This window comes from Bombus fervidus, chromosome 11, assembly GCF_041682495.2.
Source record: "Bombus fervidus isolate BK054 chromosome 11, iyBomFerv1, whole genome shotgun sequence".
NCBI classification, from domain to species: Eukaryota; Metazoa; Arthropoda; class Insecta; order Hymenoptera; family Apidae; genus Bombus; species Bombus fervidus.
The window spans coordinates 3,231,271-3,245,223 of NC_091527.1; the positions used below are offsets into that span (position 1 = coordinate 3,231,271).

At 39.3% G+C, this 13,953-nt stretch overlaps 1 protein-coding gene across 1 annotated transcript in view; it reads right to left on the reverse strand.

Annotated features, from left to right (window-relative positions):
- Nucleotides 1-13,953, reverse strand: part of LOC139992458 (neural cell adhesion molecule 2) — a 307,336-nt gene that overhangs the window by 85,007 nt on the left and 208,376 nt on the right. Inside the window, exons 2-3 of the mRNA XM_072013305.1 lie at nucleotides 4,381-4,513; nucleotides 2,728-2,936 (exon numbers count right to left, since the gene is read on the reverse strand). Coding sequence (XP_071869406.1) covers nucleotides 2,728-2,936; nucleotides 4,381-4,513 — 342 coding nt within the window. The remainder of the gene's footprint in view (nucleotides 1-2,727; nucleotides 2,937-4,380; nucleotides 4,514-13,953) is intronic.

Here is a 13,953-nt window from a genome sequence, read left to right on the forward strand (position 1 = left end):
GTGCTCATGAGCGAAAAAGGCAAGTCAGGCGTTTCTACTATGATATCTACAACTTTAACGATTTCATTCGCGCAATAAAACGTTACGCGATATCGCATTTTGTTTAAACGCATCCCGCGGTCTTTTTTTTACCGCCGTTCGTTCGTAAAATTCTGACCGAATCGGCCTACCCGGGTAGCAGATAAATATTATCGTTCCTTTGTTCGGCGTATCGCGAGCATTAATCGGCCGATTTCAATCCTCGTGGACATCACGCGCCTCGATGGAAACGGATGGTCGTTAATATACTCAAACCAGGCCACAAGTAAAATAATATCGTTTTTAGTGGAATTGTTCCGTGCAATATGCGCGAGGAAAATGGGAGATCTGAATAGCGAGAGATAATCTTTGTTCGGTTTCGCTGCATCGCCGATAATTGGTCTGACTAGTAGAATCAGATTGTGTCTGGTCAGACATGTATATCGCGTGTACACGTTGTACATAGAACGCTGATTTGAAAGAAAAAAGGAAGATAGTCGGTTTCGCTAAACTGTCAGCGGTAGATTTGAATAAGTAGAATAAGAGCATGTTTGGTTAGTTTAATAGAATCGAATAGTATCAGGTCAAACATATACATTTCGTGTGTACATAGAATATTGGATATTTAAAAAAGAAAATCGATAGTAGGTTTGACTAATTGTCGGCAGTGAATCTAGATAATTAGAACGACGTAGCGTTTGGTCCGACCAGCAAAGTGAACTTGTATCTGATCACTGGATCAAACACATATATTTTGTGTGTACATGAAATATTAAGGATTTAAAGAAGAAAGAAGGATATATTTTAATCGATTCGAGTAACTATTGGCAATAGTTTTGAACAAGTGGAATAGGGCTGTGTTTGATTAGACTACTAGAACTATCGAGAATTCATCTGATCGATTAACGTTTTCTTAGTTCCGAAATTTCAACTGAAGTTCCTGGAAAGCTAATTCCTTTGCAGGCAAATTTTACACACTCAGATATATTTCTCGTGAATGATTTGTTTTTGATTATCAAAGTATCTAACAAATATCCCTCCAAATGTCTATCATTGTTGGATCATGTGACAACGTATAAATTGATTAAAATTCTTGTTAAGCTGATTTCTAAATCGTCAATAATTTTCATCGTATATCACTCTGATCTCTCGATCGATTTTAACATCGAAGGACTACATTCCCACCGTCATAATAATAGCACGTGCTTCAAAAAGTCACGTGACTCTCTACGACCTTACGAATTTCTGGCGCATAGATCGTTACGATAGCGAGGAACGTTAAAAGCTCGAAACGCGGTGATACGCCGGCCAGATAAAACGCATGCAACTCTCGGAGAATGCTACTACGTGGCGCGACACGCCATTGTCCCACGACAGCTGGTATAGTTTTATCTTAATATATATCTCTCTTTTCGTGTTGTTGCGTGCACTTAGCGGAGACGCTCGGTTAGTGGCCAAAAGCGTCCACCGTCATTCGTTTATTTCTTTCCTGACACTTAGCTGAACGATAGAGTTGTAAGCGCAGAAAACCCGCTGAAACTCGAGACTACGCATATCTTGAGTTTCATGAACGCCAAGTGGCAAAAATGGCATCGTGGATTTATGGAAACGCAGAATAGCGATATTCTATCGAAGCCAGTATCGTCGCTATAGACGTTCTTTATCTGGTAGGGTGTCGATTGTTCGTGGATTTTCAAACGTGAAGCACGATTTCGAACGATAGCTGATAGATCTCTTTATTGTCTACCGACAGGAAATTCTGTTTGCCATTCGACAACAATATGTGCTGGCGAATATTCGATCGTGTTCCACGTCCTACAGGTATTCACGCAACATGACGTCCCCGTGAATAAACAGATGCTGCGTATCGACCGTGTTTTAGCCACCCTTGTTTCCCCTTTTCCCTCTTTTTTTGCAATTTTTCTAATGGAATGAAAAGAAAATCTCTCTACAGAAACAGTATCGTGGTTTGACGAATTAATTTCTATTATTTACTTACGAGTATTTCTCTTTCGATCGACTCTTTTTTCATTTCATACGCACAGCGTTACCACCATTAAAAATAGATTTTGTGACCGAGTATCGAGCCCGAATGTTGAACGATAGTGTTGTCTAAATTCTCTCTATAATTTGAAGGACCATTCAGAACGAGAATGGAACGTATCGAATGAGTGAGTGCGAATGATTGGTGACTAGTATGCTTCGTTCATTAGTGTATTTCTAGTTTCGCTGTACGAGCTTTGTGCTTGTTATCAGCGCTATAGTATTTCCACTTTTTATTCTACGTATCTCCAGCAGCTGCGTTATATAATAGAATATAATAGAATCGCGTTTTTATGAACTTCATTTATTTTAGTTACGCGAAATTTTAGTTACGGTTTGGTTAAACGAACTGTTGAATGAATCTATTCACCCGAACGTGAAGTCCTATTACATGGACGAAAAATTATAGGTAGTGAGAGGAATCAATGGATTCTCATTACATTAACTACAATTATATAAATTATGTGTTCCTCAACAAGTTCGTATAAACTTCGTTCTACTATACTCTGATATATTCTGTTAGACTTTGAATGATCCTATGAAATTCTGATTGCACCACGAAATTTTAATCCTCAAAAGTAATATCTGTCTCATCACATATAAATTTAGCCTAACGGAGAACATCGAGGATAAAAAATATAAAGTGAAAGGAAGGAAATTACTTACCTATCACCGTTAAATTGACTTTGGAGTTTCGCGTCTGGCCGATCTGGAAATCGACGCGACACCTGTAGATGCCAGCGTCCTCTTCCCTTATGTGGTCCACGCCGAGTTCGGCCGGTTTCTTGTCCGGCATGAAATATGCTCGATTCGAAAACACAGTGTCGTCCGACCATCGTTCGGCAATACCAAAATCCCGATCCCTCGCATCGACACTAAAGGAACATACGATAATTTAAAAGAAAAACGATTGAATGAGAAAACACTAACAATGACTTATTAATTATTATAAAAAAAAGAAACTGCTGTTCCCATACGACGACTCATATTGAAGTCTCCAGCAATCAAATCGCTCTACGTTTTTAAAGATCTCATAGTCACATTTTACGTGCTTTTGCTTACGCTGTACGTTTTTAAAGATCTCATAGTCACATTTTACGTGCTTTTGCTTACGTTCTACGTTTTACCACACACGCAATTGTATTTCACGTGTATAACACATACCAGTCACGACGCATTTCCTTTGAATCAATCCTCAAATTTATACATCATTTATTCGTGCAAAATTAAGATACTAGATACGACGTTACGTCTCTGTGATAATATAGTAGGAACGTTATCTAACAATGGTAGTGGTCTTTCAACAATGATCCGTTTATTCGAGCGAGACACAGGACACCAGATTTCGTATGAAGAGTTTGCAGAGCACTGAAGACGAGTGTGGAAAACGGTGCCGAAGTTTTATCATAATTATTTTAATTAATGTCACAAGCAGATAGACGTATGTCCGGAGTATCACGCTGAATAAATTAAACTACCGTGAGGTAGCGCGAATGAATCAGACAGTTTTAAATGTAAACGTCAGACGTACGCGTTTTAAGATTCCCATTAGTTTTGGCGTTAGTACGATGAGCTTCTTCGTACAAAAGGTGGACGTATTTGAAAAGCAGCGCACGGCTACAGACAGAGTCGCGATAAAAACGGACTTATGAATATAAACTATAACGCGAGCGCCCCTCATTCGTTTCTAAATACGTATAATGAATTTTCTGGTACTATTCAAAACATAGGATTTAACTGCGGTGACGAAGCGGCATCGTATGGATGTATTTATTATCTTCTCGATAGAGGTAGAAAATTTTAATAGAGAAAATTAATGGCTACAAAATAAAAACTATTGAGAAAAACTGTGGCGTATAGATTATAGATATTTCGAGCATAATGTAAATTTTATTTATGAAATGTACTACTTCTATGCAAGGGAATTGATTAATTCCAACTTGTGACTCGTTAAACATAATAATATCAGTTCAATTGTATAAGAAAGTTCAAAATGCAAACACGTTTATGTCGTTTTCATGTCGTTTATACGTTATGCTGTTAAACGAGCGGCAGCTTTAACTTTGAAACATAATCAATGAAGTCACATCGGCGAATCATTGAAGGAGAAACTCCGGTTGACCGTCGCGACTCGTTCGACGTGGAATAAATTTTCTGTCGCGACCAGACTGCTGCTTGCCTCGCTCGATATCGGTCACACTAATCTTGCGCCTCGTCGACGACCTGGTTTACCGGGTTGTAGTAGTCAGATAGAGAAACGATCCACGGCTATTTGATCGCGCACATAAAGGACTGTGTACAAATTGATTTGCTTCTTACCTGTAAACGGATGTACCGAGGTCCTCGCGGTACCACAGCACTAGGTGTACCGAATCCCCTTCGTGAGTGGTTGATATGTCGCAGGGAAGGTACGTTGGATCACCGACAAGTGCCACGATGTGCGATATCGGAACTGAAACAGAGAAAAATACGAAACTTTTACTGGCGATGCCGATTTCTCATTAATTTGGATAAATCTATCATAATTCGCCCAAAAGAAGAATAACCATTTTTTAGAAAAAGACCTGGCGATGACAGTGGTAGAAAATTTAATCAATATATTCAATTTAGAGTTTAAATAACGAACAATATAACAAATTCGGGTATGACGTATTAAATAGGTATATTTCGAAAAATGTTGAGTATCTTGAGCGAAGAAATCTATGGCGAAGAACCAATACTAAATCTGAACTAAGTCAAGATCTTCTACTATCCTTGTGAGCTAATGGCTCGTGGTTTAATGCTCCTTAACTTTCAAGGCAACGCAAACTAACGCTTCCTCCACAGTATCATCGATGGAATGGTATATGTAACTTTTGAGTACTGGAATAATTGTTTTGCAATGACAACAAGAGACGTTTGTGTTTGAAGTTACTAAGAGATGTTGGAGTAAGAGATACATGATTTTTTGTATGTTAATATACGTCAATGAGATAGTATTGTAAGAAGCGCGTTGAAAGGCTAAGAACTTTCTGATGGAAACTTGTCAGTCACGTAATCCGGAATGATGATTTATATTTTGCGAGTCCCTCGGCTCGGATGAAGGAACGAACCTAAGATTTATGGGCCGCCTTCTTCAAAAGCAGCGACTCGCGTAACGTATCCGTAATGCACACCTGCATGTTTATGCGACCGAGTGCCGCGAACCACATGCAAAATTTAGAAAACCGATCCAAAAGGCATCGTCCTCGGAGAACGTATTTTCTAGAAAATAATCGCGATTTATGTTTTACTTTGAGAGTTGTAAATGGTAATGTATTTAGTCTAAACCGGTTACTCTAACTATGGAAAAGGGGAGATATTAACTGTCGGGACTTTGACAGAATTTTACGGTTTCCGATTTATTTTATCTTTACTTTGTTATCAGAAAATTCAAACTTGAAAACTGATAGTGCGTATATTTAAATAGCTTAAAAATAAGCACGTATATTTTTAATAGTTTCCAACATGTTTCTATTTGACTACATGTCGTTAACATATATAAATTTTCCAATGCTCTATTCATCACATTTATTTTTTTTTCTCTATTTTTCTCCATTTATCACAATTTCTACTCGCTGCTGTAATTTAACTGCATTTTCCTTATAGGCAGTTTTTTACAGCCTTTGCAAGGACGATGCAAAATTATATTTTGGAAGAAGTATTTCTTTCTTGGCGCTTATTACGACCACTCAAAGATTCGAACATTCCTTCTCCAACGCTCTATATGCGACCATTAATTTCTCGAAAATTTCATCACGACGTTCGGCTAGGAATTCCGAGAGTTGACTTTTCCGACGAGTCGGGAAAGTCACGCGTCCCTCGAACAGTGCAATACCGTAAGCTCGTTTCTGAAAGCTCGTTTCTCGGGTAAAATGCCGCCTCTCTGCTCCGCGATCCGCATGAAAACCCTCCTACTTAAGCAGTTGTTCCGAAAACAAAAACGAAAAGAAATGAAGTGGAGGAACAGGAAAGAAATACATGAAATAAAACGAAACGAAGACGCTCTACTCGTCGTCGTTGTCGGAAAAACGAATCTTCAGTTGTCCTCCAGTGACCCAGATGCGAGCGTTCTACGATTAAAGACGAGCGTATGAAATGAGAAATCATCGTTTCACGTTGCGCTCGCGGCGATGGTACCATTGACCTCGCGATCGACGCATTATCTTCGAAACAAATGAATACTGTATCCTACAGCAATGATGAAACACGCATAGAAACAAAGGGTAGCTATTGGTTGGTTTTGGACGCGAGTTATTTATCGCGTGAATGGCTTTAATCGCGTGGATGCTGTACCAATTTGTAGCCAATTTTCTGATTAACTGGGACGAGCCTGTTAAGAACGTTGGAACGAAGTTTGTTTACGCCAGACACGCGATTTGATGGTTCTTCTGAAGCTATTTCTTAGGTTTTTAGTTATCTTTTGACTCGTGCTATTACATTTTTTGTTTCATTATATTAGTTGATTATAACTTGACTGACGAAATATGAGTAGATTTGATGAGCAAATTTAACTGCTTACTCAGTGAGAGAGAGAAAGAAAGAGATATTTTTAGGAAATTCCAAGTATCCTTCTTTTGAGAGACACGAGTGTAATCATCTCGACAAGTCTGACCAGTTAACGTATCTGCTACTGTGTGTGTCTCTCATTTCATACGAAAAATATTCAACGTAGAAAAATAGCTGACCACTATAACGTCCAGTCACCAATGTACTAATATCGTCAATTAATTAATAGTTTATGGATTTAGCAAACACATTCATTACTTTCGATAGTCCCTAGTGTTCACATTCAACGATATAACATTACTATGATTCCAGATTCGTAAAAGAGATCCTATCATATCATTAGAAAGGAAAAAGCGGTATCGTTTTACTCAGAGATTCGCATTCGCTGCCTGAGAGCTCTAGCTGGTTTCCTTCAGCCTCTACGTCTGTTTCCGTATCCAGCGAAGCCAAAAAAGAACGTGGTTTTCAGCAAAGCAAGCTTTGGAGAAACGTAATACGCTTATCGCGTTTGCACTGACCACTGAAGATTCGCGATGTAACGTTATCATCCTCTACTTGCAAGCTTTCCTTCCTGCAATTTTTCTTTCTCTTTCTTGAACGTGTGGCCGCCTCTTTTCGCATAATCGGGTCGTCACGGGAACAACTGGTAATGAGCATAAAGCGCGCGCATGGAACATGCCAGGTGAACACGCGAGCCGTGCGAATGTTTGCAGAACGACGACGGGCGTGTTCAAGCGGCTGGATGAAGTGGCGGAGAGCAACACCTAAGCAGGCTAAGATACCGGGATTAAGTGGTATAGGCCGGCACTTAGTCGACAGATTCGATCGTGACCTCGTAACTTTCGTATCAAGTAGCACGACTCGGTAATTAGTCGGTCGGCGCGACGTCTTAATGCGTATAATATCGAGAATTAAGCAGCGTAGGACGTGTAATTAACAGGCGCGCGCAGGAGTTCGTAGTATAGATTAAGTAGTACGTGTCAATAATTAGCGGCACGATAACTACACGCCTCGCTGCCGAGATTAAGTAGAATAGATCCGTATCTGTCGAACCAGTGCGTGGATTATTATGCCTCAGTGACGAAGCTGTGTGAGTAGCGACACGGTTTGTTACGGCTCGCGATGGTGTGGGATTAAGCATAGCTCTGTGTGTTAATTTTCTTGGCGAGACGTCTCGCAGAAGAACAGGACGAGCTTCTGTCAGACAGCGATGATTTAATTCCTGGTTGGAATTGTTAAGTTGCAACCAATGTACGGGGATTTGGATTACGTTGATTATCTCACGAAGTATGAATGCGTTAACGCAATAATTAATCTGTAATTTTTTAAATCAATTTATATCATTACATTTTCTCGACAGCGTTATGGCTAGAATAGAGAATTCAAATTTTATGCATCACTCCGTTATTTGTTCCTTAATCGAGGAACTTCAATTTGTCTGTTCTAATTTTCTTCGCTGCAATTTGTAAATTGAACTTTATCAGTGTTATTAACTAAGAATTCAAATTTCTATCTTAAACGAATACCCTATTTCAAACGTAACTCGGAAGATCCTGATCTCCAACGACTGAACAACACCGTGGAATAAATTATTTCGGGGCAGTATAATGCCATCTTCTCTGACAGAAAATTGCGAATTCTGATTTCCCGTAATCTCCGCTACTATCTCCACGAGATCCAATCAAGTAATCGAACATTCATGAATTTCGCCCTGCCAGGTATAAAGAGGACCCCCCCCCCCCCATGGAAAATTAGGCCGTGCAATCCCATCGAATATTCTATTCTTCGACTCCGCGGTGGAAGAGGAAATTCGAAACATTCGCCGTGGAAATTGACGAGAAGCTTCGTTCTTCGATCCAACCCCGTCGATTTTCAGACGATACCACCTCTTTTCTTTCTCTTCGTGCTCCCTTTTCTAAAGCTTGTTCACCGCCTAGATGTGTCACATTCGAGAATATCGGGATAGAGGTTGCGGCTCGGACGCGTTATCCGACCGACGTCTATCATCCTCGCTATATTTGTCGGATTTCAAAGAAGCAAAATGAATAGAAATACACAGGAGTTGAGGAAGAAAGGGGACACAGGTCGCGAATCCTCGATTCGAATTCGTTCTTTCTGTCAGCCGGTGAAATATGATTACACTTCGAGCGTTGCTTTATTGATATTCGAGCATGTTCCATAGGATGCCAGCGTGACATTCGACACGAGCCGGTCGGTCTCGCCTTCTGCCTCGTGCAAAATGGTTGGATCGATGTAACGCGTTTCGCGTTCCGCGACCTCTTTTTTCCCTCGCGCCACCACTGTCCGCTCTGCGGGCTTCATTTCAGATGTGAGGCAAATGTAGTGGTGTAACGTAGCGTCTGATGGGAACATTTGTCACGTGGAGGAAGGATATCCGATCAGGTGAACCAATATGATACCTGGCGGTAGCGAGAGGGATGGAATTTCGCGGACGAAATATAGTTGCCGTTTATTGTTATCGTTTGACTCTTTCAAGGAATTGTCCCCTTTAAAGGCACTTTAATTAGATTTTTAATTAATTTTCACTCCTCTGGAAGGAACGTATAATTGCTTCTTTGCAATTTTCTAGGTAGACGTCAAGTATTTCACGCTACTCTCGATGCAAATGTTTAATTGAAGGAAAGAGGCGGATGGGTGTTGGGTCGCAAATGGACCCAGAAATGCTGGCAGATGATGTAATCTACACGTAATTACGAAAACATTTAGCATATAGTCCGAAGATTTTATGACCTCACGGGATGGAAAAATAGCAAGGGGGTTTGTGTAGTGTTTTAAAAAATAAGCTACAAAATAATTGCATACGTAGCCTGTAAAAGACTCGGCGCAGTTACGAAATTACGTGCTTCAATTAATTTAAAGTGGACCTTCGTGCTCTGGGCTGAACGCCGTCCGCGTCCTCTGTTTCATCAACACCGTTTACGCTTCTCCTTTTTTAATTAACCGTGAGACACGAACGACCGGTTTAATTCCTTTTAGCTCCTCCCTTTTAATGAATTATAATTACCCCCGGAAGGATGCGATTTAATCGAGCGACACTGCAAATAGATCGACTCAGCTTCCAAGTCCTAGCTTGTTGAAAGTGTCTGCTCGTGCAGAAACTTCCGAGAATGCTTTGTTACTTGGTTCCTGTTCAATTTTAGAGTTTACGTTTTCCAATTATTGTTGGCTTCTGAACCTTTTCGACCTTTTCATTTATCATTGGACCGTTTAATTATTTTTGAATTATTACAAAGTAGCCTTAATTAAAACTTGGGAGATATAATAAGGAGATGAACGTAACAAAATAAGAAACAAAATGGAATATAGAAAACATGACAAAGTATAGTAAAAGATGGAAAATAAGACAAGATATTTTATTTTGGATATTCTATTATGTGGAAGTAATTTCAATCGGAAACAGAAATTCACTCGCTTTTCGAGATATTTAGTAGCGACCTCTAATGGACGCAATTATTAATATTCCTGTGGCGCTGAACCGCAACTACGAAGTCCTCTCTGCGAAATAATCTCATCGAATCATTCAGGGAGTTGAAAGGTATTTGGTAATTTGATATAATATCCAGAACGAAGCCGATTATATATTAATATAAAAATTAAATAAAATTCGTTTATTATTTTATGAATAATTCAGAAATGACCATTAGCTAATGGAATAAGCATACTTCGGTTTCATTCTCATAACCCGTGCTGCGGCATGCGTCTCGAGGATTAGGATTGTGCCTGAGGAATGCCGCAGTTAAGAGACCTCTATAACAATAAAACAGGTCAGTAGAACCTCTTACCATAAACCGTCCGCCGTTTCACTTTGCTTGGGAAATTCGCGATCGCGTTTCTTCATCGAACTGCGTGGTTATTATTTTTTCGAGGCTTCCACGATCCTCGTGACGCACGTGATCATTTGAACGATCAGTCAGTTTCATTCATCTCAGTTCTACCAGAAACTGATCATTCAAAATCGAATTTGACCCAGAGCAGGACAATTTTACGACAAACTAAATCCTTGACACGTTAGTTTGTCCAATAAATTCGTACCGCGATGAGTTTTAACACATCTCCCGTAACATTTGCTAGTGTTTAATCAAGAGCCGGTATTTTGATTTACATATATCGAAAATTTATTTACGGTGAAAGTATTTCATCCTGTCGTAGTTGCGTAAATTGACTTGATTTTCTGCAGCAAATAAATTTTGATCTTGAAGATCGGCACTTTCTGGCCATCCTGGACGAAAATAGAATTCGTGACCTCTACAAATAAATTTTATCAAAATTGATAATGAATATTTCAATATCGGTTCATTGATATTTCAAGAAGAAGGCACGGATATTAGCAGAAAACATCGAAACAGCAGCGCGATAAACTGCACGAACTCATTGGATGACCTAATAAATCCAGAAAAATTCAACTCAAAACTGCCCGAACAACTTTCGCGTTCAAGCATCTTAAAACACAGCATCGAAGTATTCCCATTCGGTGGAAAGCTCTGCTCCATCAGCCTTGAAACAGCTGCGGTAAAAGGGCACGAAGTTCAAGAAGATCTCTTTCCATCGAACGATATACTACATAGTGTCGTTTTTTGCACGGAAGCCATGATTCTTTTTATCGGACAGCTGTCTGAATGTACAGTGGCACGCGACAGTATTCGAACACCTGTAAATATTTTTATCTCTTTTCATTATATCTCTAATGCGTACGATACGATACGTACGGCACGATTATTTGATGAAGTAAAATTATCATTTACCTACTCATCATCTCGCTGTTCGTGTTACATTTCTAAAAATATGAATTTTTATAAATATCCGCGATCTAATCACGACAGTCGTGTCTCGTTACAGCCCTAATGAAACTTGGAAATATTTCATATAACACGCACGATACAGAATACAAATTCTCTATGGTAAGCTGAAAGTACACTCCTCGTCAAAGAGATAGCCCAGGTGAGCTATCTTTAATTTCTCAATGACGCGTGTAAAGTTTTTCGTCTGTAACGTATAATATCAAAACATTATGAGCTCAGGATATGCGGCTTGCTGGAAATGAGTCACAATATCGTAGATGTTTGTATACAACAAAGAAAAACCTATTCCAAACTAAGGTCGAAATGATAGCACATTCTGTTAATATGTTTAGAAATTGCTCAGTAGTTCATGATTTATCAACGAGTAAAGATTACAGTACAATATTATATAAATTTGTAAGTATGTGGGACGCGGAAAAAAATTAAACGAGTCTAAAAAAAAAGCAAATTCTTGAACTAAAACAGCAACAGTTATCAGTAGCAAAAATATCGAAAATAATAAGATGAAGTCGTAAATTAATACACAATTTCTTAAAAAATGTTGAAGATTATGACAAAAATAAAAGTACTGGTCGGCCGTCATCGTTATCCGATCGTGATAAGCGAGCAATTTTGCGTGTAGCTTCCAACTGGCAGCTAAAAACGAAGCAAATAATGGAAAAATCTAGTGTTTGTGCCAGTGTTTCAAGTGTTCGTCGAGTTCTACTATCCTGCAAAGATATTAAGAGGCTAAAATTGAAAAAGAAACCTTCGTTAACAACGAAACACAAAGTAGAACGTTTACGCTTTGCAAAAGAAAGAATGCATTGGAAAAAGAAATGGAGAAGGGTACTACTTTCAGACGAAAAAGATTCAACTTGGATGGTCCTGATGGGTTTCAATATTATTTTCATGACATAAGAAAAGAGACAATGTCAGCAATTCGACGACAAATGGGAGGAGGCAGTGTGATGGTTTGGGCCGACATCGGTTATTTCGGCAAGACAAGTATCAAGTTCATCAATGGGAGAATGAATAGTGTCATACATACAGATACATAAATTTAATCAAAGAACAAATAAATAATCATGCAGAACGTATTTCTGGACCTGATCAAATTTTTCAACAAGATAATGCATCTGTATACACATCAACACTGGTCCAATCATATTTTAATGAAAATAATATATCTATTTTGCCGTGGCCTGCACGCTCCCTGGACTTTAATATTATTGAAAATTGCTGGGCAGAACTTGTTCACGGCGTATACGCGAATGGAAAGCAGTATCAATAGGTACAACAATTAAAAAATGCAATTGTACGCGAATGGGATCGTTAAGTCAAAATTACATCCAAAAACTATATAAATCGGTACCAAATCGTACAATAGAAGTAACAGAAAATAAAGGGGGATGTACCCATTATTAAATAAGTATATACGTCTGATAAGTAATTATTGTTAGTTACAGTTTATGTTGATTATTATTTTCTTATTGTACATGTGCCATCATTTCGTTCTTAAAATAAAACAATTTTGTTTTGTTACACACTAAACCTCATAATATTTTTAATTATTTTCAACGAACCGCATATCCTGAGCTCATAATGTTTTGATATTATACGTTACAGACGAAAAACTTTACACGCGTCATTGAGAAATTAAAGATAGCTCACCTGGGCTATCTCTTTGACGAGGAGTGTACTTTCACGAGTCACTGTAATAATAATTATCTAAGTGTTTCGAGTCCTCACGTCCTCGAAGCTCGTTCATCTGGCCGTGCGCATGGACACACGAAAAGCTGGCCTGACATTTCACGGCGTATCAACGAGCCGCGTACACTATGGCCGCCACGGCGTCATGCTGTTTGTCATATCGCGGGAAACGTGTACATAAACGGCTGTCGCGATGGCAGCCAAAAGCGCACCGCTGGCTGCTCGAATCGATAACATCAGCCGAGAGAGAAACGCCTCCGCTTAGGCTCTAGCTCCGATTTTATCGTATCAGACGCTAGTTGGACCCTTGATTAACGCACCGCGTCGGAATCACCGTGTTTGACCATCACCAGGCATGATTGCGGCTGCGGATGAAGGATAGGTGTTGGGTCGTGCATCGTGAAGGTGGTCGTCGTGTTGAATGAAAATTTCGGAAAAATTATGGGTTTCCTTATCTGGTTGATCGATTCACGATTCGAGGGCTTTAAAGTTTGTTCTTGTTGAAGTGATCGACATTTCTAAGAAAACTCTACATCTGGTCTTCGGTTTTCTCAAGCGCTGAGGTCATCGATAGCGCATAGACAAATAATGCGTCGACGACAAACCATAAGCGGTACATGTGTGACGTTGGCTTCGGCGTTCCTTTTAGTCTCAGGGTAACATTGCTAGCGTGCGAATCTGGACCAGCTTACATTGTATTCCACAAATTGTACTTTATATTCACAATACATATATACTTTCAATACCTTACAATTTACCCACGCGTTTCTTTAATTCCACAAACATCGAATAACCTTAACAGTTCTCGGTTTTGTCGACGTGTAAAAGACTGGTAGACATTAGAATTGATTCT